Raw genomic sequence first — 25,093 nt, 5'->3', positions numbered from 1 at the left:
ATATATATGTGTTAGCATACAGTATTTGTTTTTCTCTTTCTGACTTACTTCACTCTGTATGACAGACTCTGGGTCCATCTACCTCACTACAAATAACTCAATTTTGTTTCTTTTTATGGCTGAGTAATATTCCATTGTATACATGTGCCACATCTTCTTTATCCATTCTTCTGATGATGGACACTTAGGTTGCTTCCATGTCCTGGCTATTGTCAATGATAGTCATTTTCACAATGTTGATTGTTCCGATCCAAGAACATGGTATATCTCTCTGTTTGTATCATCTTTAATTTCTTTCATCAGTGTCTTATAGTTTTCTGCATACAGGTCTTTTGTCCCCTTAGGTAGGTTTATTAATAATCACTTGATTCTTAATCCTGTTTATATTGAATTATAAACATGACAGATTTTTAGAATAAAAGAATGGAAAACATCTCCGTCATGTGTCTTTGTTCCCAATAATCCCTTTCAGATAGATCTGGGAAGTAATACAGAGCACAGTGTCGACATACATTTCATTTCAAAGGCCGAAAAAAATAGGGCTTAAGTAGTGAGATCATTTCTATTAGGCTTTATATGAGTATCAATTAATGAGTTAATCAGTCAAATGAGTATCAGTTGATTTAATCTCACCCAAATGAATGGGTCTCTATTGGTTTATCAATGTGACAGAGCATCAGAGTCCAATGGGCAGGAAGAAAATTCTGCCAGCATAATGTGAGTCTTCACTTTTCCCTTCTGAATCACGAAAGCACCTCCCATTCCTACAGGCTTATCTCCATAATGTTTTTCAAGAGTCTGTCTCATACAAGTCACGAAGTTAAGTTTTCCAGTTCTTCTTTTGGCTTTCACCTCAATGACCTTTTAGTTCCTTGGAAAAATGCTATCACTTACTAAATATTTTTCTTTTCTTTTTAATTTTTGTTTGCATTGGGTCTTCATTGCTGCGCGTGGGCTTTCTCTAGTTGCGGCCAGAGGGGGCTGCTCTTCATTGCAGTACTCAGCCTTCTCATTGCAGTGGCTTCTCTCGTTGCGGAGCACAGGCTCTAGGCGCGCGGGCTTCAGTAGTTGTGGCACACGGGCTCTAGAGTGCAGGCTCAGTAGCTGTGGTGCAGGGCACATGGGCTTAGTTGCTCCATGTCATGTGGGATCTTCCCAGACCAGGGCTCAAACCCATGTCCCCCTGCATTGACAGGCGGATTCTTAACCACTGAGCCACCAGGGAAGCCCAAAGTATTATTCTTAACCTTAGTTTTAAATGAGACTCTCCCTCTGCCTGTAGTATTTTCTGAATCTTTTATAACTGGGTTATTTCAAGAGGTTTGGGACTTGGGTAGCTTTGTATTTTCTTAAGAAAACTACAGTCGTAGCAGTAAGCATTCAACATTTTAGCTATCTGAGAACTTTTGGAGAATGCTGCAATTTTAGAACAAAATCACCTTTCCAGGTTGGCCTTCACTGGCAAAAAGATTAGCCAGTAATGCACACCCCAAATCATGATATTTCTCACTGTATTTCTCTAGTAGGCACCCTCCCTCTGCAGCGTTAACAGGAGCAAAGTAACTTCCATTCACAGGAGGTTTGTGCTCACTTTCTGTTTGAACAACTGGCATAAACTCAGAATTGAATCCAAGAGTCTGAGATGGGCCTGCTCCTGCTCTAAGAACAAAAGCTCCAGGAAGCTGGATTTCTTTTGCAATTTTATTTAGATAATAAACTTTTTTTTATTTATAAGAGGCAATAAGTAAGGCACACCTCCTACTTCTGCAATTCTAGTTTTCCCACAGACACCTTTTCCACAACTACTGAGCCTGTGCTCTAGAGCCCGCAGGCCATAACTACTGAGCCCGCGTGCCACAACTACAGAAGCCCGCGTGCCTAGAGCCTGTGCTCCACAACGAAAGAAGCCACTGCGATGAGAAGCTCGCGCATCACAACGAAAAGTAGCTCCAGCTCACTGCAACTAGAGACAGCCCGCGTGCAGCAATGAAGACCCAACACAGTCAAAAATAAATAAATAAAAAATAAATAAATGTATTTTTTTAAAAAAAGAGCCCAACCAAGAAGAAAATGTGTCTCCGGAAACAGAAGAGAATTTCTCTCAGTTGCTTCACCCTCTAGAAAAAATTAATAAAAATTATGCATTCAGTAAAACAAATGCTGGAAGACAAAATGATTTTCAAATCCTATTTAAGATATAAACTGACCAAAGGGAACAGATTTTTTTTAAAATTTTTACATAACTAAGAAATAAAATTTTAAATGACAGAGAACACAACAGATACAGCTGGAAAGCAAATATTAACAGAGAGAAAAGGCATGAGATAAAATGAATACACATGAGAAGGGCAAAGAAATCAAAGTTGAGGGAAGCTAACAGAGGTGGAGGCCTGTTGCAGGAGATGCGATATAAGGGTTTGGGGGTGTCCCTGGATTACAAAGGCCAACAGTGACAATGTATTCAAAGACATGAAGCAGGAAACTTTCCCTGAAATGAAGAAAAACCTCTGAAACTTTATACTTAAAAAACTCATATGTTCCAAGAAACTTTTATTTAAAATGCCCAACACCGAGATATGCCGTAATTGAACAATTGAATTCCAAAGACAGAGAAAGACTTCTTCAAACATTGAAGCAGGAAAACAGATCAGGGAAAAGGAGGGAAATATTTGAGCTGACCTGACTTTTCCACAGAAACACGTTGCACCAGAAAACAACTTCCACAAAGTCCAGACGGGCCGTGGATGTGACCTGGAAACGTTACATGTAAGCAAGATGTTCAAATCAACACAGTGGGTATATGCTCCACACACAAGAGCACACACATCCCTGGAGAAAACTCCTTGGGGAGAGTTTTGGAAAGAGAACTGGAGTCAATTTTTTGACAGTGAGATCCAACCAGCAAGAGAGTAATCAAAAAAGAATGCAGACCAAATATACAACTACCCTACGACCCAGCAATTCCATTCCTAGAAACACCCCTAACAGAAAAGAGGGCAAATGTCCAGACAAAGACCTGCACATGAATGTTGGAAGCAGCTCTATTCATTGTAGCCCAAATCTGGAAAGAACCCAAACGTGCATCCACAGGAGAATGGACAAACTGTGATACAGCCACACGGTGGACACTACCCAGCAGTGGTGCATGAGCTACTGGTCCACAAGACACTGATGGATCGCCCAGTGAAAGAAGCCAGATGTACATTTTACAAGAGTCAGTTTCCCCATCTCATCTCACTTTACGTGACGATCAAGAACAGGCAACACAGATCTACGGTGATAGAAGTCAGGACAGAGGTTACCTTTGGGGGCTTAAGGGTCAACAGAAGAGGTGCTGGAAATGGTCTGAGTGACCTAGGTGGTGATGACACAGGTGTGTGCACATGTGAAATTTCATCAGGCTGCACTTTGTGTGTGTTCACAGGGAGAAGGAAGGAGGGAGGGGAGGAGGAAGGAAGGCCACCTGCCAGGTCACAGACATACAGCAGAAATGAGAGGCCCGCCGAAAGTGCCATCAGAGTAACGGTTGATTCCAAACTCGGGGAAACTTCAACCACTGCGGACGAGGAAACCCAAGGCTAATCCAACAGCAGCCGTCAGTTATTTTGTGGTGAGGAGAGTGTAACACAAATACTCTGCAGCTCCAGGAGGCCGAGCTGGCGGGAGAATCAGGCAGTGTAGATGCCTGGCTGCAGGGAAGGCCACAAGCCAGGGGCAACGCAGAAGGCATCACCCCCAGAATCCTACAAGCAATGTCAAGCCCCACATCTCTGACGAGGGGAGCGTGACATTGTTCTGAAATGAAGGCGCTCCGACAGCAAGGACCCACGTGCCCGGCGCGTTCAGTTCCCTTTGCTGCTCTAACAAGTTGCCGCAACCTGAGTGGTTTAAAACAGCATGGATTTATTCTCTTACAGTTCAGGAGGTCAGAATTCTGAAATGGTTCTTACTGGACCAAAATTCAGGTGTATCAGGGCTGTCTTCCCTCCCCGAGGCTCTAGGGGAGAATCTGCTTCTTTGCCTTTTCCAGTTTCTAGAGGCTGATGCATTCCTTGGCTTGTGGCCCCTTCCTCTATCTTCAAAGGCAGCAAAATCATCACTCCAACCTCTGCTTCTGGCCTCACGTTCTCTCCCTCTCATCCTCCTGCCTCCCTCTTATAAGGACTCTATGAATATATGGGGCCCATTCAGACAATCCAGGATAATTTTCCCATCTTAAGATTCTTCATCACGTCCGCAAAATCCCTTTTGCTACATAAGGTGACATATTCATAGGTTCCAGAGATTAGGGCTTGGACTTCTTTGGGGGCCATTATTCTGCGCACTGCACCCAGAGACTGAGCTTCATTTATGCAACATCTCAGAGCCTCGATCTCAGACTTCTGATTGGTCCAGTGTGGGTCACTTGCCCATCCCTCATCCAATACCCAGGAAGAGAGGAGGGAAATTCTGGTGGGCATCTCTGAACCATAGCGACCAAGCGGATCCGTGCTCAGCTAACTCCAGAGGCGACCTGAGAGAGACGACAGGACCCACCCGAGCCACATCCCCAGGTCCCCCACCAGAGGCTGAGCTGGCCTCACATCACGGGCCCTCCTTAGCCAACCAGCCAGGACAGCAGAGCTGGCCGCCCACGCCTCCAGCCCTGTCCACACCTGCCTCCCTGCCCTCCTTTTTGCTGATCCTGGGCCAGCAGACGAGTGAGGCTGCCAGCTCTCGGCACAGTGCTGATGTCCCCCGAGGCCGGCAAGGTGTGACGGTGACTTGTTATGAGGCTAGCACGGGGAAGACTGGACTTTCTCACCCCTGGTGTCTGGAGACAGCTGCTCTAAATTCCCCTGAGCTCCCAGCCCAGAGGGAAGGAGAGCAAAGCCAGAAAGGTAAAAGAGAAGCAGATTCCCGGTGCTGAGAGCCGAGGGCCAGGGCCCCGGCTGCTTGGAGGGGAGCTCCCCGCTGCTGGGGGTAAAATCCAAGCCCTTCCCAGGCTGACGAGGTCGGGCGTGGTCTGGCTGTGCTCCCCACTTCTGCAGGCTCATCCTAGCCTTCTTCCTGCTCCAGTCGCCCCCTGCACCTTCCAGCCTACCTACTTTTGCCTACCTGGACCTGCTGCCTGGAACACTGTCCCTGCCCCATCCTTCCCCTGGTCAAATCCCACTCATCTTTCCAGTGTCGGGATACATGTTCCTTCCTCCTGGAATAAGGTCCGTCTGAACCTCGCAGACTGTGAGATGCCCCCTCTCCACACCCCCTCGGACACGTGCACCTGCGTCTTCACCTGTCTGTCTCCCTGTGTTGGGTCACAAGCTTCTTGTCCCTTCTCAGATTCTCCCAGGTGCCCCTTCCTTCCCTCTTGGATGACACCAGCCCACACCTCCACTTCCATACGTGGATGAGATTCCACACAGAGGGGACCCTGGCTTTTCTAGCAGCCCAGAGGGGCTGGATGAGGTGCCTGGGGAGGAAGTGTGTTGCGGGGGAGCCGGGCAGAACGCTTTCTCCTTTCTCTCTCCTGTGACTCCTTGGAGATGCGGTTCCTCCTTGCAGCCCTTCCAGGGAAGTTCGTGTGCTGGGTGAACGCACCTGCCGGGCACCCCGCTCTGTCCCTCCTCAGCACTTGGAGTGTGGCAGCCAGTGCCCTGCATCACCGCCCAGCAAATCCTCCCTCACCGCCTCACCTCCCTCTCCATCACCGCCCCTGCCCTGGGCTTGCTGCTACCCAGTACAGCAGAAGGCACCTAATCCTTGCCTCAGGCTCTGCTTTCTAAAGAATCCTTGCTCTTTGAGGACAGGAACATGTCTTATTCATTATTTTAATCCCAGTGCCTGGCAATGAATATTTGAGGAGTGACGTGTTCATTCATTTTTCTGACACTCACTTTGCCAATGAGAAATAAAAGCACAGAGGAGGTGAGGGGAAGCTCTCTTTTAGCGTCCTTGGTCAGAAATTGATCTAATGGCTGAACTGGAATCCTTATGCTCTTATCAACAGGTGGGGAATTGAGAACCTCTTTTCACTTCTGTGAAGATGAACCTGGTTGATATAAATTCAGAGAGCTGGAAACACAAGAGGTTTCCTCCCCAGGCCTCTGAGCTTTCCCAACTGTCCGGAGGTGAATTAACCTTGAGCTTGGACTTGTGCCGTCTACAAGGCACATGTCTTTCAGCTACTTTCCTGCAGGTCTTTAAGCCATGACACGTGGACGTATCAGCACAGTGACAGCCTCCCCCTACCCCGGGTTTCAGCCGCTTTTGAACCACACGCCCCAATAAAATGAGGCATAAATGTGTCTGTTTCACATCTTGCAGCAAAGTGCAAGAAATTTCTCCAGATCACTGCCTGAAACAAAGTCCCCTCCATTCTGAGAGGAGGCAGCCAGATGTAGCCCGTACACCTTGAGAACTTGGCCCCCTAGAGAAGGGACGACCCTCGGTGCCTCTCCAGCATGGATGCATATCCAGTCATTCAAACAGAAGGCGAGTGACTTTTGTGCTTCTCCCCACTAGTAACAGTGTGTTTTGTGATATTGCTTTTGTAAGTTTCCCAAGCATGAGTCACAATTCTTCCATTTGCTTGGCTGTTTCCTAATAGTACAACCTAATTAAGCATGATTAGCTTTCAAATTGCATTAGACTGAGGCCCCCACATATAGAGAACCCCGAATCTAATTAGAGGCCACCGCGAGCATCGGAGAAGCCTGCAGACATGACACCACTCCACGAAGCATAATAGTCTGCTGGATTTTCTACTTCAATTTTCTTAGTGATGAGAGTTAAAAAAAAAAAAAGTGGGAAAAATACTATGTTTTTCAGCTGCAGTGATAACTTGAACAAATAGCTTTGCATCTTAATATAACGTATTTCCAGTAGACATTTCAGAAAGGAGGTGATCATAAAGTGCCTTATAAAGAATGGATGTGTCCCTTTGCAGCTTTTCCCCTCCGTCCTTCAAAGTGACTTCATAACATGTATTTTATTTCTTTATTTTTCAAATAGCATGTTTGTATTTACTCTTATAAACTTACAAGAGCTGTAGGAGCCTAAGCCAAGAGTTCTGGAGAGTACTCTGTGCTCTAAACACCATACAGCATCACTCCCATCTGGGCGGTGAGCCTGAGTTCACCCCTCTCCCCAGGGTGCTGTAACCTGCAGACCCCCCCAGCACCCTTTACTGAGGTGGCTCCGGCCACGTCGGTGCCTTTATTGGTGATATTTTAGCCTGTGACCTCTGGAGTCCCAGACAATCAACCACTTCCACCCTGCCTTGCCGCACACCGTCCTGTGTTCAGTGTTCAAGGTAATGCCTCCCACACAGGGTCAAGCTCTGGAACATCCTCTAGGGACACGTGTGGCCAAAGACACCAGTGTTGATCTACAGCAAGACCACCCAGAGGGCCTTGGTCTGGGGGTCCTGCTGCCACGGACTTTATAACATTTCCACGTTAAAATGAAGCAGCCACGGGACTTCCCTGGTGGCGCAGTGGTTAAGAATCCGCCTGCCAATGTAGAGGACGTGGGTTCGATCCCTGGTCTGGGAAGATCCCACGTGCCGCGGAGCAACTAAGCCCTTGCGCCACAACTACTGAGCCCACGTGCCACAACTACTGAAGCCCGCGCACCTAGAGCCCGCGCTCTGCAACAAGAGAAGCCACCGCAATGAGAAGCCCGCGCACCGCAACCAAGAGTAGCCCCAGCTCGCCGCGAGTAGAGGAAGCCCGCGCACAACAACGAAGACCCAACGCAGCCAAAAATAATTAATTAACTAATTTTTTTAAAAATGAAGCATCCACAGCATTTGTGCCAAGACCCAGTCAGACTCACGTTACCCCCAAGCCTCCTGTGAGCTCATGCTGGAGGATTTCTTTTGACTGTTTCTGAAACAGCGAGGGACTTGGGGCAAAGAGAGGAGGCGCAGGAGGTCCCAGCCCTGAGGACACCCCAACTTGGTTGATGAGATCACTGAGAGCCTAAGTGAGAAAACAAAGCATGAATGGTGTCCGTCTCCCAATAAAACCCAAACCCAATACATGATTTAATTAGTTTGGGGACTGAAAGTAGAAAAAGTTCAGTGGTTGCTTTCCGGGGGAAAACAAAATTGGCTGAGGCAGGGGTAAGAGTCAATGCTTTTCCTGCCTGAAGTTTAGTGCAGTGAACTTCATTTTCTCATGTTTCTGCTCCGTTGGGCCGCCATGAGCCGTCCACCCTCTCCTGCCCGGGGCTGACCGTGCCCTCCAGTCCTGAGGCCGCTTTGGCCCGGCTCCAGGGAAGAGATGTTTGGGGCTGGCTGGGCTGGGGCAGGCGGTCGGACCCACCCCCTCCTCCCGCGTGGCCGGGTGGGCCATCCAGAGGCGTGTTCCCGGGAGAAGGGACAGTTCCGATGTGAGGCTGAGCTGGAGGCAAGGCGCAGGGGCTGGGACGTAGTAATGGTTGGATGGTGGACAGCTGCTTAAGGGCCGGAAGTTGATGGAATCACTTGAATCGGGTCAGCCAGCCCCACAGTAGCTGCGCCTGTCTGCCGGGTCTCACAAAGACCAGCACAGAGTCCACAGCCAGAGCCAGCAGCGAGGCGTCGCTCCCTGCCTTTTCCCAGAAGCACAGAACTCAAACCACGCTGGGAACCAGAGGCTCGGGGCTTTGGAGGCATTTAGGAACAGAGCCTCAGCCCGGGTTCTCTTGTTCCCAGATGCCATTGGTGAGACCGGCTGGTGGCTCTCAGGCTGCTGGAGGGGACCAGTGCGGCCAGACTCCGGAGGCCAGTGGATGTTGGATGCTGTGCAGGGACGCTAGCGTCGCACATCTCACCTCGGGACCTCGTTACCCGTTCACGATGAGAGTGTTTAAAAAGCTCTATAGCGATTTGACGCCACAGTGACATCCGAGCACGTGACCAGTGCATAGCCAGGCCTGGGCACCAAGGGGTTACCTCCAGGTCTCTGACAGATTGGAAACAAAATACCCAGCGCTTTGCCACACTTAATGTGGGGAGCTGTCACTGGTAGCCTCCCCTCTGAACCTGCTCGAGGTCCCCCCTGAGAGCACCCAGAAATGGGGGGACACATGGCACGAGGGAGGAGGTAGGGCCAGCTTTCCATCCATCAGGCTGGTGCTGCCCAGCCCCCGCCCCCGCTTGGTCTTTAGATGCGTACAGGGACTTGATTCGGAGCCACACAGGCTACGGTGGGTATCCTGGGTAGGACCCTGTGTCCCTAGGTATCTTCGAGAGGCTGTGCAGCCTAGTGGTTCTCTGTGTGGGCCCTGGAGCCAGAGGGCTTGGGTTCACTTCTTGGCTCTATATCCTTGGCAAGTTACTTTGGTTCTCTGTGTCTCCGCTTACTGATCTGTGAAATGGGCCTCAAGGCGGGGGCACAGCTGGCAGATAGCACCAACTTGGTGCATGAGGCCCCGTGTCATTTCGTCTTTCCCCGGGGGGGGTCTTCCCTCTCGATTCAGGTCTCCCCACGAAGGCCACCTCCTCAGAGTGGTGTTCCACGACCCCCCCTTTCTCCTCTGCTCACCTTATCCCCTCCCATCACGTGTCACTCCTGGGTAGCGTATTTTTATTTGTTTCTTTATATGGCTTGTGGCTCTCCCAGTAGAACATGAGCTTCGGGAGAAAAGACTCCATCAGTCCTGCCTGTGGCCGCATCCTGGTGCTGATAGGTTCTGGCACAAAGGAAGTACCAAGAAATATTTGTGAACAAAAGACCAGATCTTTTCACGTGCCCATCCTGGCTTCCCACCCGGCACAGGTCGATCTGGGTCCCGTCACACCTGGGCCAAGCACAGGGGAGCACCCGGGAGATGCCGGATGCAGCTTCCATGGGTTACACACCCCCAGCAAACATGCAAGGAGCCATCCTCAGGCTGGGCGCCAGGGCTCATGGGCCTCCCGGGCGCCATCCCCCGTCAAACCAGTTGTGAGTGATCTGTACACGTTGCCAAAACAGCGCCTGCTTTCATTCAGTTCCTTACTGTGGAACGCTGTTTTTCAGACTCTCCGGAAAGCCGGCACCCAGAGAGGTGCTTTCCAGATCCCCAGATCCCCTCTCCCTTGAGAGGGAGAGTCGCAACACCCCATGTCTGAGCGAGGAAAGGCTGGCAGAAATCAGTACCCCCCCTCCCACTAGTTTTGCACAAGCAGTCCCAGAAGCCTCTGGAGGCTGTATGGGTTGACACCTCCCAGAGTTTCCAAAACGTTTGGCTGGAAATAGGAAAAGAGGAACCACGTTGTGATACAGAGGAAAGCTAAGACGCCGGGCAAGAAAGCTCCCCTGGACTTTGCATTTTCAGCAAAGAGCCTCCTTCAGCCCACAAGCCCCATCAGCAGCCAGCCTGGTCAGCGATGGCTTCCACGGGCCATCCCACTTCCTTGACCCTCAGGCTCCTCTTCTGCTAAATGGGGGTGATGAGAGTTCTCACCTCACCAGTTAATACAAGAGTGGCACGGAATGCCGTATGTGTCATGTGATGTACCTGCCATAAACCTAAGTCCCCTTCCCCCCACACCCTGGATATTTGGGTGGTAGAGTACATCACTGATAGGTTATTTTCTCTATTTAAGAAGGTCTGTCTCTTTGACTTCATTTCTGACCACCCACCCCCTCATTCACTGACTTTATGGAGTCTCCAGTAAGACAAGCTCATTCCTACCTCAGGGCCTTTGCACTTGCTGTTCTCTCTGCCTGGAGCTCTTCGATATTTTCGTGGCCACCTCCTGATCATTGTTCAGGTTTTACCTCAATGTCACCTCCCTAGAGAGGCCTTCCCTGCCCCTTCACCTCAAGATTCCCCGACCCCTCCCCCCAGCCCAGCTTCCCGCTCTGTTTTCGCGACTTCCTCATGGGAAATAGCCACAGCAACGATCTGCTTCTCCCACTAGAAGGTGGATTCTCTCTTTCCAAGAGGAGAGAATCCACCTTGAATGGAAACTTTTTTTAAAGCTTCAAGCAAAGCATCAGGCTGTGCTCTCCACAGCCCACCCCAGGAGCACTGCAGTTCTTGGGGGTCATGATGGGGCAGGTGGGGTGCCCTGGTGGAGGGGGTCGCTGCGAACCATGGGCTGGATAGAACCGCCCACTGCAGTGCAGGATCCCCACCCAGGGAGGGTTTCTAACCACCATAGCCGAGGCAGGTTTCAGAAGGGACCCTTGGTGGCCATGGTGGAGGCCGTCCACATGCTCTACCAGGTCTGCTGCCCGGGGCCCTGTGGGACCCCAGGGGGAGAGAGAAATCCGGGAGTCAGGAAACAGGAACTCTGAGCACATCTCAGCCACTCACTTGCTGTGTGACTTTGAGCAAGTCACTTCCCCATTCTGGGGTCTCAGTTTCCTCAACAGTAAAATGGACAGAGTAAGACTGATGCCAGCTTTGCCCCCACTTTTGCCCCTTCCCAGCTGTGCTGTCCTAAGAGAGTCACTCCACGCACCTGGGCACATTCCCTAGGATCTAAAATGGGACGAGACTTGTATCCACCTCATAGGATTAAACTAATACTGATACTAATACTGACAGAAGCTTCCTTGCACTTAGTAAGTGCTCAGTAAATATCCGGCTCATGATCAGAGACTGGGAATCTGCTCAGACCACTCCCAGAAAGAGGAGGATGGACCTCCACCATGAACAAGGGAGGGGATGCAAAAAGATTTTCTGTAAATGGTGGCGAGGCTGGCAAAAACAAAAGAGTGAGCCAGGAGGAGGAGCAGAGGGTGTGCTTCCACCTGGGCTGGTCGGTGGGTGGGACCTGGTGCCCGCTTTGGACACAGCTGGCATTTTTAGCACCAACCTGGGGTCTGGACCTCTTGGCTCCTGGCTGCACATTAAGTGAAGCCATCGGATTCCTCGAAGCGGGGCAGGTAACCAGCAAAGAAACCAGGATGGCTGCGAGACCCACTCCTGACACATTCCTCCCTTCTCAGATCTTTGAGGGGGTCAGAGAGTTTGGGGACCAGGAAGAAAGCCTAGTCTGGGAAATATTAACTGAACAACCACAGCTGACCAGATGGGCAGACCCCACAAGTGACTTCCAGGCGAGTCCTGGGCTGGAGAGTGGCCCAGCCAGAAAGCCGACTTCTAAAGACTCGACCACAAGCAAATGTGAGCCATATTATGAGTGTGGCAAAATCAAGGCTGGACAAGCTTAGTTCTTTCCTGAGTCCTGTCAACAGGAAAACCATCCAGAAAGTATGCACTCAAAGCCCTTTCTTGTGGAACTTCAGAAGGCAAAGGAGTAGAGTGGGGATGAAAAGACCCAGATTTTGGTCTCAGCTGTCTCCTAGCAGCTGTGTCACCGTGGGCAAGTCGCTCCCGCTCTCTGTAGCAGTGTAAAAAGTGTAAAACTAAGGACTAAGAGGCTTCTAGAGGCTGTGCCATTGTAGGATTATATGATTCAAAGGCTCCTTGGCATCTGACTTTTTTGCTCTCTCTCTGAAAACCTAAAGGGTGGCGGGGTGGGCGTGTTTGCACAGAGGAAATCAAAATCAAGTTCCAATCCTTTAGGTTTTCAAAAACCATGTCCAAATGCTGAGATTGCCAGGAATCTGTCAGTTGTAAGAGACAGAAAGCCCAGCTCAAAGCAGCTTGAGCAAAAAGGGACATTTCTTTGTTCTTGGAATGTAAAGATGAGTTGGATTCAGGAATGGTGGTATCCAGGGGCTCAAATAATGTCACCATCTTGTTCTTCCTCTCACCCCAATTCTGTAATTCAGAACGACATTTACCTAGTGGTAGCTAATCAACCCCTCCAGGCTAGCACCTACTGTCCTCAGCAGCCCTGATGGAAAGAGATTTCCCTTCCTGTTTGTTCCAAGGAAACTCCCAGGATTGCTTTGGATGTGCCAGCCTTGTTTGCATGTCCATCCCTGAACCAATCCCTGAGGTCTGGGTTTAAATCCAGCCCCACCATTTACTATATGTGACCTAGCTTGAGGAACTTAGCTGCAGTCAGTTTCCCATGGCTGTGATGACAAATTACCACACACTTAGTGGCTGGAAACAAGACAAAATTATTATCCTAGAGTTCTGGATGCCAGAAGTCCAAAATGGGCCTCGCTGGGCTAAAATCAAGGTGTTGGCAGGGCTGATTCCTTCTGGGGGCTCTAGAGGAGAACCCCTCTCTTTGCCGTTGCTGCCTTCCAGAGCCGCCCCCCTGCCTTCACCGTGGTCCCCTCCTCCACCTTCAAAGCCAACAATGGCCACCGAGTCTTCCTCACCTCACAGGACTCTGACGCTGCCCACCTGCCTCCCTCTTTGACTTATGAATACCCTGTGATTCCGCCGGGGCACCTGATAACCCAGGATCGTCTTTCCATCTCCAGGTCAGCTGATTAGCAACTCTAATTCCACCTAATCTTCCTTTGCCACGAAACGTAACATGTTCACAGGCTATGGGGATTCGGCTGTGGACAGCTGGGAGGCCACTAGCCACACCCACCTCACCGCCATTGTCTGTAAAACTGGACAGTAGCATTATTCCCTCAAAGGATCATGCTGAGGCTGAGAGGAGAGCCCTCAGCATAGAGCCTGGTACACAGTAGGCGCTCAACAAGTGAACAGGTCACCCACCAGCCTCAGAATTTGTGGACTTGCTCACGAGCATTTCTGAGAGCTTCACAGTTATGTTGGAAGAAAGGCAGCACATGGTTTGGGTGACAAACAATGTAGAATAGAATAAGGGCTCAAGGGTGCAATGCCCCACATCCCGGGGCTACCTCTGTGACTGCCATTTAGACAAGGTGGAGAGTGTATGTTTTTACCAGACACCACCCCATGGGAGGGCCCAAGAGAGAAGGAGGAAGGCCAGAGACACCCAGGAGGGTTGTGGCAGCTCTGTAACAAGGACACTGGGGGTTGCTCGCCACCTCACCCCACTGTCCACTCGTCCCAGATTAGAAGTGGAGCACTCGGCGGCTGGAGCAACACGGGGCTCTGGGCACACGTGGCTGCTCGATCGACAGGCCGCATCTTAGTAACAACGGGATGCAGAGGTTTAGTGAGGTGGGGTCCCAGCTGCTCTGCCAGCCTCCAGTGTCCTGGTGGCTCTGTGGGGCTCCGCCGTGGTCTGGCAGCACCTGGCCCGGGACACGGTCAATGCTAAGGAAATGTTTGGTGAATGAAGATGCAGCAGGGAGAGAGCTGCAGGTGGAGCCCGGCTCTGAGCCTCAGTTTCCCCGTCTGCAGGTGAGAGAACCCCTTGCTGCTGACCACACAGCGTGCCCTCTTCAAATGGCCACTGCAGGAGGCACCGAGAGCTGCAAGGGCTGTCCTCATCCTCAGCTGTCTCCCAGCCTCGGCCTCCGTGGATCTCCAGTCCGGGTCCCATGGGGACTATTGGGGTTGAAGAGACCAATTCTACCAATTCATGAGCCCACTTTATAAACGAGGACTCTGAGGCACAGAGAGGGGGAGGAACTGGCTGAAGATCACACAGCTTAGAGGAGGGCAGGTCAGGTGCCCCAGCCCCAGCTTCAGCATCCCAGCGGAGCGACCAGCAGGAGCCTGCTCTGCTTACCTTTCCAGGTGGCAAATAAGAGAGAAATATGGCAAAACAATGTGAAACGCCAACCCGACCCCATCCCTTACTCTCTTTCCCTTTCCTGCCCCATGTTTCTGAGAGCTTAATTACAGGTTTAATGATCCTACTTACACAGTCACTGTCGTTCTGACAGTGGTGCGAGCCTCGAGTCTGGTAAAGCCCTCAACCCAATCAACCTTGTTTTTATTGATTTGTAAGCAGCTCAGTTGTCTGGGAAAAGACAGCCCACCAGCCGGCATCTCTCGGTCCCACTGCATCACGGTGACACGCAGCGGCTGAGGCCACCGCGGGCAGTTGGGGCCTCTGTGATGTATGTCCACAAATGCACAGTAAATGACACCCCCTAATCTGGGGGGACAGGCAGGAACCGTGCTGCATTGGCTGGAGCATTGGAAATAATTCTGCATCTCAACATTTCTCCATGTCTAGACAAGAAGTACTGCCTGCCTGCCTAAAATATTAAAATTTCATACGCTACTCCCCAGAGAGGCCCTTTGGTTGTAAACATACAGAGACAATTTGAGTTTTCTTTCTTTTCCTTCAGGTTTCCTCTTTATGGCCAGTTGTGTAGCTTGCAGAGCTGGAGAGGCACCGTGAATTTCGGGACCCGGGTACTCCCCGCCTACCTCGTCGTGTCCTGGTTTCATGTCTAGTACAAGTCCTACATCTGTCACTCAGCAGTTGTTTGCGCCCTCAGTTTCCTCATCTGAGAAAAGGTGGTGATAATTCTGATCTCACTGGGTAATTGTTGGGCTGGATGAAACATTAAACAAGATAACGTCTGTGCTGTGTTGAAATGTCCCCCTGAAATCCACATCCACCTGGAACCTCAGGATGTGATCCTGTTTGGAACCAGAGTCCCTTCAGGTGTATCGAGTTAAATGAGGCATCCTGGAGCAGGGCTGGCCCTCGTCCAATATGACAGGTGTCCTCAGAAGGAGAGGCGAGAGAAACAGAGACACCAGACACTGAGAGAGTTAACCGGTCAGTTCAGGCTGCCATAGCAAAAGACCACAGATGGGGTGGGCAGGGGGTGCTTAAACAACAGACATATATTTCTCACAGTTCTGGAGGCCACAAGTCCAAGATCAGGGTGCCAGCATGCAAGTTCTGTGGTGTCTTTTCTTATAACGGCACTAATCCTGTCATGGGGCCCCACCCTCATGACCTCATCTAACCCTAATTACCTCCCAAAGACTCCACCTCCTAATAACATCACATTGGGGGTTAAGACTTCAATATACTATTGGGGTGGGGGACACATTTAATCCATAACAAACAGAGAGGAGAAATACACAGAGAGAATCCACGTGATGACAGAGGCAGAGATTGGAGGGATGTGCCTACAAGCCCGAAATGACAAGGTATGTCAGCAAACACCAGGACCCAGGAAGAGGCATGGAAGGATTCTCTCCTCAGAGAAAGCCTGGTCCTACCAACACCTTGATTTCAGACTTCGATCTTCAGAACTATGGAAGAATAAGAGTCTGTTGTTACGTCACTCTATTTGTGGTTACGTTGTTACAACTGCCCCAGGAAACAAATACAATAATGATTTGTGGAATACTTGGCACACGCAGGCACCCATCCTCACAACCACGCTTTGAAATATAGAGATGACTGTTAGCCCATTTTGCAGATGGGGAAACCAAGATCCAGGCACTCAAGTGACTTGCCCAACCTCATACTCAGGGAGTTCCTTTACCCCTCCTGCTTGGCACCCGGCCACCAGTCCACCTGCAGAGGAGCCAGCTGGTCAAGGCAGCCCCGCAAGCCGGGAAGGGGAGCAGGGTGGGCCCCATAACCCAATATGACCAGTGTCCTTGTAAGAAGGCAGCCGTGTGAAGACACGGACACGCAGGGAGAGGGGCACGGGATGACGGAAGCAGAGACTGGACCGGCGCAGCTACAAGCCAAGGAACACCAAGGATGGCCGGCAGCCACCAGAAGCCAGGAAGAGGCAAGGAAGGGGTCCCCTGCAGCTGCCGGAGGGACCACGGTCCCGCCCACACACCTTGGTTTGGGACTTCTGGCCTTTAGAACTCTGAGAGAATACATTTCTGTTGTTTTAAGCCGAGTTTGCGCACTTTGTTACAGCGGCCCGGAGGAAACCGGTACTCATTTTGCAGATGACGGCTCTGGGCCTCCGTAGAGGATGTGAACAATGTCAGGTCACACGCTGGGACCAGGAGGAGCCAGCCTTCCAAGTTGGGTTGACTCCCGCCCCTGCTAAGGCCATGTCTGTTAAATTAAATGTTTGTGGAGCTCAAACAAGACCTGTGTCCTCAGGAGGGGTTCCCAGACTGCCCCGGCCCACGGTGGCCTCGCCTCTCATGAGCTGAGAGCCCACCTGGGGGCAGCACCCCAGGGATGAGCTCACCCTGCTGCGTGGCCCTGCTTGGTCTTGAACTGCCCCACTGCTCCCCTCCACACACACAAACACACACACACACACACACCCGTCCCAACAAGCATATGCACACATCCGTGCAAGGCCCACACACACGGCCAAGAAGAGTGCAGGAAGCTCAGTGATGATGTGGGTGGATGTCCTCTGAATTCCCACTTTCCAGCTCTGCTCTGCTGCTCTATTGCAGTACACGTCAGCCAGCTCCCAGCAGACATGGTGCAGCACCTGCAGCCTCCTGCAAACGCACGAGGGCGAGACAGCGTCCAGTTCTGAGACAGCCAGGACGGCAAAGATCCGGAACGTCATCAAAATGGAGACGCTGAGGCTCAGGAAGGGGAAGGGCTCTCTTGGCCAGGAGGTCTGAGCCTGGGCAGACAGGGGCACCCAGCACCTGGGACCCCCTTTGCAGGCTGCCTGATCTCGAGGACATGGCAAGTTACCAAGCGCCCAGCTTGGGGGTGAGGGAGCCACATGCAGATACTTGCTGTGCTCCTTTACCAGCTGGGCCATCGGCCAACAGGTGGGTGCTGGGCACCTCTCTGGGGGGCCAGACCTGGGCCAGGCTCGGGGGCTCCCCGATGAGCAGCATGGAGCCGGCTGCTGTTCCCGGGGGCGCACGGTCTAGCAGAGCAGGGTGACGCTAAGTAAACACAGGGTTGCATCCCCCACACACGGCAGACTCACGGGGGGGAGTGGACTCTAAGCATTCAGCTTCCCCAAGAATAAGGGTGGAGGGAAGGACCCAGCAGAAGGGGCCAAGCCCTCCAGCACGCGGCCCGCAAACGGAGCTGGGAGGCTGAGCTGCCGTCTCCTCAGTTACCCTGCTCAGAGCTGAGCACCCCGCAGGTGCGGGATGACGCTACAGCTTAAAGACGTCATTTTCCACACAACCTGGTCCCGAGGCCAGGGCTCCATCCAGTGCACCCGACTCTGCATGGAAAGCATCGCCCTGCCCGCCTTATGCTGTCAATCTTGGCAAATCCAGGCTTGGGCTGAGCCTTCTTCGTGGTCCTCAGTGGACACTGCTGGTTGCCCGGACAGCATCCATTCCCCTGTTCCACTGCCCTCCCAGGGCGTTGGAGTTCCTGTGTGCACAGGATTGCCCGACGAAAGACAGCGCATCCAGTTCAATTCGAGTTTCAGATAAACAGTGGATAACAGTAATATGTTTCGATATAGATCGTATCTATGTATACTTGTAATATATAAACGTAAATATAAATTATAATACATTACATGTACGGCTTAATATATATATATATATTTGTTAATTTATATGTTGGACATTCTAAAAATCTTGTACTAAAAATTCTTCATTGTTTATCTGGAATTCAAGTTTACCTGGCATCCTGCTGAGCATGGCACATGTTCTGTTCGGGGACAAGCCCTGGCCAGGTTAGCCAAGAAGCCCTGGGTCCCGGTCCAGCCACAGGCCCTGCTCCCAAGATGGGCCCCTGGCCCCAGATGGAAGTGAACTGTTTGGGCTCTTGCGGAAGTGAACTCTCTCTTTCCTACTATTTTCAACCTGGAAGAAAACAGCGACGAGAGGCCCTGACTGTCACCTTTGGCCAAATGCAGGCTGGTCTGAGGACGAAGTCAACACGGCAAACACAGAGGGACAGGTAGGGGACTCTGGCCCAGCCGTACTGCTGGAGCTGCTAAAGCCACAGCAGCTTTTGACTTTCTAGGTACAGCAGGTCCCAAAACCGTCCCTTCATTGTTAAAGTCGGTTTGAGTTGAGTTTTCTGGGGCAGCCATCCCACACTGCCGGGCTTGTGCGTGGGCTTGGCCATTGAGCCCTAGTCTCCCTAATGAAGGTGAGTCCCCAAATTAACATCACCCAGTCCCCGGGCACCCGCGGGCTTTTCCAGCAACAAAGCATCCGCTCCGGGGGCCTCCTGGATTTGACTTTTCTTGTTTGGGCTCGCCGACCTTGGGAATGCGTATGGCCTGTTGGACCCAGGAGCCCTGCCAAGCTTTGGTCTCCACCACCTCTGCACTGATTTATCTTCTCGAGGAATTCCTCACCTGACTGTGGTCCAGGGTACAGCATCAGAAACCCATCGCCGAGCCTGACTGATAAACCTGCAAGAGGGGGAACAAGAGGAAACATGCCTTACTGTTTCCGACACACGGAGCCAGGGGCGGCTGCCAGCCAGGGAAGGCGTTCTCGTTTCTGGAATTCTTTGGGTGTTAAACAATGGAACAAAAATCAGGAGTGTCTCCACGGGCCCAAATGGAAAGCAGAGCCGAGAGGACCCTCACCCTTAAAGGAAACCGCCCGTGAATCTCGCCCCAGCTGGCATTCAGCCGTGTTCTCCTTGTTTCTTTTCCTGGTTCTGATCCCATGTCTTGGTGGGATCCCAGACCAGGCAAGAACGAGGGAAGCTAGTGGCAGCGCAGGCAGAGAATCCATCTTCCACCCTGCAGACTCCACGCACGGAAGAATCTGCACGAGAAACGAAATATATTCCTGGGGTTGGAAGAGGCGGCGGCCACCGCAGTGGAGCTTGATTTTTCTGAGGCAGGCAGTGGAGTCTCTTTGCTGGACACTCAGTCCTCACCAGGGCCCCCAGCTCGGATCAATGCGGGGCACCCAGGTTTCCTACTGTTTTACAGTTATGAACGCATCACACACGTGTCGGAACAAGCCAGGTAACCAAGATGCATGAAGAAAAAGATGACTTCTCCCGTGCCTCCCCTCCCCCACTCCCAATCTCACACTCTCCCACCCACACCTCTTCTCTGTTCCCTCCCCAGACACCCCTCGAAGACCCCACAAAGTGTAATCGTGCAATAAACACCACTCAAAACTGTTTTACAAAAACCTGCGCTGGCATCTTCCCAGATCTATTCATGTGGCCCTAACTTGTGACTTCCCATAGCAGCAAATATTCTTCACTTTACCCTGCGCAAGACATTTAGGCCGTTTCTGGTTTTGTTTCGTTAACTACAAACCACCCTGCCATTGACATCTGTGTATGCAGGTGTGAAAGCCAAGAGATTGAACAATTGTAATTGCGCGGGCACCATCCTGTCGGCCGGAGGTGGCCTCCAATGTCTGCAGTGGGCAGTCAGAGGAGGCCAGCTCTGAGAAGAGCACCTGGGACGGTGGAGTCCCCAGGCTTTTATTTCTCTAAGATCCGTTTGTACAGACGGGATTGTTCGGTTAGGGGTGTGCACTCTTCTTTTAATATAAATCACCAGCATTTCTTTTTCTGCAAATGATGCAAAAATCTTACATTGACCCGTATGCAAGGGGCCTCGGGGCTGAGTGAGCTGAGGGCCTTAGTGCATAATACACGCTGTGGGTTGTGTCCACAAGCAGGAAGACACTTTCTTTGCAAAGATGGGTGAACTGCAGAAGAGAAGAGAAGACGGCAGGACCTGCACAGTGATGGGTCCCACGTCGTCACCCACATGCCACCAGGCCGCTGGGGCGGGGGAGGAGGGCGGGACCGGGCTGCACCAGCCCAGCAAACGTCCTGAGGACCATGCTGAGTGGTCACAGCTAATTGCTCTTTGGAGTCCTTCCATCCTTTCAAATACACTGCTGAAAACTCCTTATTTGTATGTATGCAAAAGAATGGAGTGAATGCAAAAAAGTTGGGAACTGCTATTCTAGGCCGGCTCTGCATGATTGAAATATAATGCAAGCCACATTTTAGAGTTTCTAGTAATCCCTTCTAAAAAAAAAAAGAGGTAACAAGGAAGAGGTGAAATCTTTTTTTTCTTTTGGCCACGCCACGTGGCTTCAGGGATCTTAGTTCCCCGACCAGGGATCAAACCCAGGCCCCAGCAGTGAAAGCGCCGAGTCCTAACCACTGGACCGCCAGGGAATTCCCAACACTAATTTTAATAATATCTGAACTTAACCCAAAATATCCAAAATATTATCCTTTCAACGTGCAAGCCAATTGTTGACATTTTCACTTTAAAATACCAAGACTGTGAAATCCACCACGTATGTTATACTTGCTGCACAGCTCAGTTCAGACCAGCCACATTTTAAGATGCCTTACTGGACAAATCTAGAAGGTTCTGGGTTTGGAGGACCACTACATGCATCCCTCCAATGGGTACTTACTGAGCCCCTGCCCCAACCCCGGGGTTTGCTGGGCCGTGAGGAGACAGACGGGGACCTCTCAGCCCCAGGACCCTGTCAGGCTGTCCCCAGCACCCATTTAAAAGCTCCCACGATGGGATGGAGGCTCCCCATCACCCCCAAAGAAATCAGTTATTAAAGCGGTTTTTCTGTCCTTTTCAGCCCCTAAAACTGGTTCTGCCTTTTGGAAGCACAAGAGGTGCACCAGCTCCTCTTCCCCGCGGACCTTCCCTCATTCGTCCACCTCTCGTTCACTCAGCAGTATTTCCTGAGCGCCTACAACGTGCCAAGCTCTGTTCTCGGCACCGGGGGTACAACTGTGAAGCGAGCCGACCCAGTCCCTGCACTCAGAGCTCAGAGCTGAATGGAGCAAATATGCAAACAAGCAGGTAGTTATAAGCCCAGGGGAGGCCTGTGGGAGCCCCAAGGAGGGGGCCTCACCTGATCTTGGGAGCAGCTAGAGGCAGAGAGGCACGAGACGGGTGGAAGGCGTAGAAGGAGTCGGCAGGGGCTGCACAGGGCAGGCTGAGGAGTTTGGAATGGTCTAGATTTTATCCCAGAGGCACGCTGCAGAAGGCTGGAAGACAGAGAGCCCTCCCACGACTTGCCCCCAAGCCTTCCCCTCCCTCTCCCCCTCCCCATTCTCCCCTCAGATAACCAGGCATCCAGACCCTGGGGCTCCCCGGTTTTTCCAGCTGTTACAGTTTGCAAGGAGCTGGGACCCTGGCTTCTCTGAAGGGCTCAGAGGTGAGGGATTGAGGGGTGTCGAGTTCACCCAGGACGAGGGCTACCACCCTCCTCACTGGTGTCCTCCTTCCCATCCTGCCCCGCAAGTCCATTCTCCACAGACACCCCCCCGCCAAGCCCCCGGCATCTTCTCAGCAGGCAGACAGGCCCCGTCCCTTCCCATCGCCCTCCCAAGGCCAGCCAGGCCCGTGTGGTCGGCCTCGGCCCTGCTCCCGTGTCCTCCCTCGAGGCCTCACTACTCTCCCACCATGTCGGCTGTCTTCCTTTTCCCCGAACATTCTGTGTTTCCCACTTCAAGGTCTGTGCACGTGCCTGCAATGCTCTTCCCCACCCGACCCTTTGCAGCTGCTCCCTGGGGCCCTCAGGTGTCAACAAAGCTGGCATCTCCTCCAGACACCAGAGGTGGCGCTTCCGCCCTTGGTGCCTTGGTGGCACGGCCACGGTCTGTCGTTACTTTGTGTTTGTGACTGTTCGCTGTCTGCCGCGCCCCCCCGCCCCCCACAGCAGACCGGGAGCTCCTGCTGTCACACCCCCAGCATCGAGAACACTGCCAAGCACGGAAGAGGCAGCCAGCGGATACGTGTTGGATGAATAAATGACGTTGTGCAAACGTTTCCGAGCCAGATGCTCTTCAACCGTAAAATGATAATCCCAGTCCCCCCTCCCCAGGGTTTTCGGGGGTCCTGAGACGCTGTGTGTGAAGCCCTCGGAGTCAGGCGCGGCCGGTGGCGACTGCTCGGTGACCGCCAGCCCTCACGCCGCCTGCGGCTCCAGCTACATGATGCTGGAGAGCACGAGTTCCAGATCCAAACTGCCCGCTTCCTCCACGTCTGAGCCGGTGACCTTGGGCACGTTTGGTGCCAGATGTTCATCTGTGTAAAGCATGCGCTGCTGTGAGGATGAAAGAAACGGACACCGTGGAGATCTTAGCAGGTCCCTGGTGATGGAGAGCACCCCAGAAATGGCAGCTGAAGTTACTCGGCACACGTCTCTGTGGCTCAGCTGGAATTCCCCGGGAAACAGAGCTGGGGGCAGAGCTCGGCCCTGACCCTTGACTGTGGGGTGCAGTCCCAGGAAGCAAGAGTGAGAAGAGGGAGAGGCGAGCGTCACCCAAGCAAGAGTGAGAAGAGGGAGAGGCGAGCGTCACCCGGCTGGCCACCGCTGCCTGCTCGCCCAGGCAGGATGTCCCGGGACAGGCCGCGACACCCCTTCCTCCCAGGCCGGTCTGCCTGCAGAAGGAGGTGAGACTGACTCATCTCCTGCCCCACCCTGGTCAGTGTTCTACCCTGCTGGGTGTCAACTGCTCCCCCTTACTTTTAGGCTGTGCTGCTTGGGACAGCCACTGGAGAAACCAAAGCATCTGAGGGTCCCCTTTGTGTGAACCTGGGCCCTGGGGCAGCTGCAGCCCCAAGTCCAAGGGCGAAATGGGGGCTTCGCTGAAGCCAGACCCTCGCCAGGGGCCGGGAGGTCCAGGGGTGGGGCGTGCAGAGGTGCAGGGACGTGCCGACGAGGGAGGCGGCGGGTGGTTTGCAACCCTGGGGACCGAATGCTGCTTTGCTGGGGAAAGCAGCCGAGGCCCCAGGAGCAGGTGGGGCCGTGTGGAGCCCGGAGTGACACGTAAACTGGGCTGGAGCCCTCACTCCGCGCCACCTGCACGGTGACCCACCCCACCATCGCCACGACAGGCCTGGTAACCGTCCCACACCAACCTGTAGGAAACAAATCCATTACTATTTCTAAAGCACTAAGAACAGTGCCCTGCGTACAAAAAGCACCACCTAAGAGTCTGTGAATAAGTGAATAAATCTAGGTATTTTTCATGAAAAGGGCGCGCGTGGTTTCCGGTCTCCGTTTGATGTATTTGATTTTCCTTTGGCCAGCGTTGGATAGATGGCGGCTCCATTTGGGGCGAGGAGTGTGGCGTGCGGGCCGGCGCCCTGGCTGTGCAGCTGCCACCCTCGGTGGCCATGGCTGCCGCAGGGACTTCTCCGTCATTCCAGAGTCAGAACTGGTGCTCAAAGTGTCATTTAAAACGAAAATAAGACGGGGGAGCTCAGTTATGCCGAGACTACGGTATTTTCCCAAGCTGCCTGCAGGACAGAAGAATAAAAAATTTACCCTTAATAGCATTTTGCTGAATTTTGCCGCAGGAGATTTTTTTCTCCCCGCAGGAGTTCGGAAGGTTTCCAGTCTGCGTTACATCCCCTTCCTCGGCCAGCCTCCTGCCTCTCCTCCTCCTCTTCGGACACTCTGCAGCCAGCCTGTCTTCTCTTCTTCCTGCCTTCACCCCGGAGACATGTCTGGACACTGGTCACCCCACCCCAGGCAACTCTGGGAAGGAAAGGGAGAAAACAGACAGCCCCATAATCAACTTCCCCTCCCTTTCCCCCTCCTCCCACCTGTAGACGTGTGAGAAGACAGAAAAACAAGGGTAGTAAAAGATGCTAAAAATTAAGAGGGGTGCACAGAGAGGTGGTGAAGCAAGGTCCAGAACACTAGATGATCAGTGATAACAACAGTTATGCATTTAAAAATCAGTATATGTGTATGAATGTGTATTATGTAAATGCAGAAAGAAAAATCCAGAAAGATACCCAACAAACTTTTAACAATGGTTCTTCTGGAATGGGGCATGAAGTGGGAAGTAAGAAAAACAAAGAGGGGACTTCTGATTTCTGCTCTATGCGTACTTCTCCGCTGTTTACATTTTTTAAAAGTAACTTTTTAGATTTTAATTTAAAACATTAAAAGGGATATCCAATGAGATTAAAAATAAATTCAAACTGTATTATATCGCTTTTTGGCAAATATGTGGGGAATTGCCGTATGCTACCAGCGGGCGAGTATACTGATAATCACCTGGAGGATGATTTTTCAGTATTTGTGGAAATTTTAATATACCAGCCAGCACCCAGCACCTCCATTTTTCTGAGATGTGTGGACTAAAGAGACAGGCAAGAACATCCACTGTGGGACTGTTCACAGTACCAAAGACTGACAGCCTAAAAGTCCCTCTGTAGGTGGCCGGTAAAATAAACTATGGGGTGTCCAAACGGTGGCATCCACGGCAGCCTTTAAAGGCACGAAACAGAGTTACACATGCTGAATGAGGGAAGCTCTGGGTACATACGTAAGTACATGCAAACACGTAGAAGGAGGCCTCCAAAGGAATGCACCAAACTGATCCCCGTGGATGGCGGTCACCATGCTGTTCTCCAAATACTTCTGACCCACTGCACTTCCTGACCACCTTGAGGTTGGGGGGACCATGTGACCACATCTGGCCCGTGAGCTGTGAGCAGCG

The 25,093-nt window shown here is 51.9% G+C and overlaps 1 protein-coding gene across 1 annotated transcript; it reads right to left on the bottom strand.

Moving 5' to 3' along the window:
- Window positions 1-660: 660 nt before the first annotated feature.
- Window positions 661-17,526, bottom strand: LOC102995232 (ester hydrolase C11orf54 homolog). The gene is given in 6 exon segments (XM_024128633.1): window positions 661-861; window positions 1,440-1,717; window positions 1,720-1,791; window positions 16,805-16,877; window positions 17,094-17,303; window positions 17,419-17,526. Coding segments are annotated over 6 exon segments (942 nt in total).
- Between the last annotated feature and the right edge of the window lie 7,567 nt (window positions 17,527-25,093).

This window comes from Physeter macrocephalus, chromosome 14, assembly GCF_002837175.3.
Source record: "Physeter macrocephalus isolate SW-GA chromosome 14, ASM283717v5, whole genome shotgun sequence".
NCBI classification, from domain to species: Eukaryota; Metazoa; Chordata; class Mammalia; order Artiodactyla; family Physeteridae; genus Physeter; species Physeter macrocephalus.
Note: the sequence above shows the minus strand (reverse complement) of the source record. Positions and strands in the feature narration are given on the sequence as shown.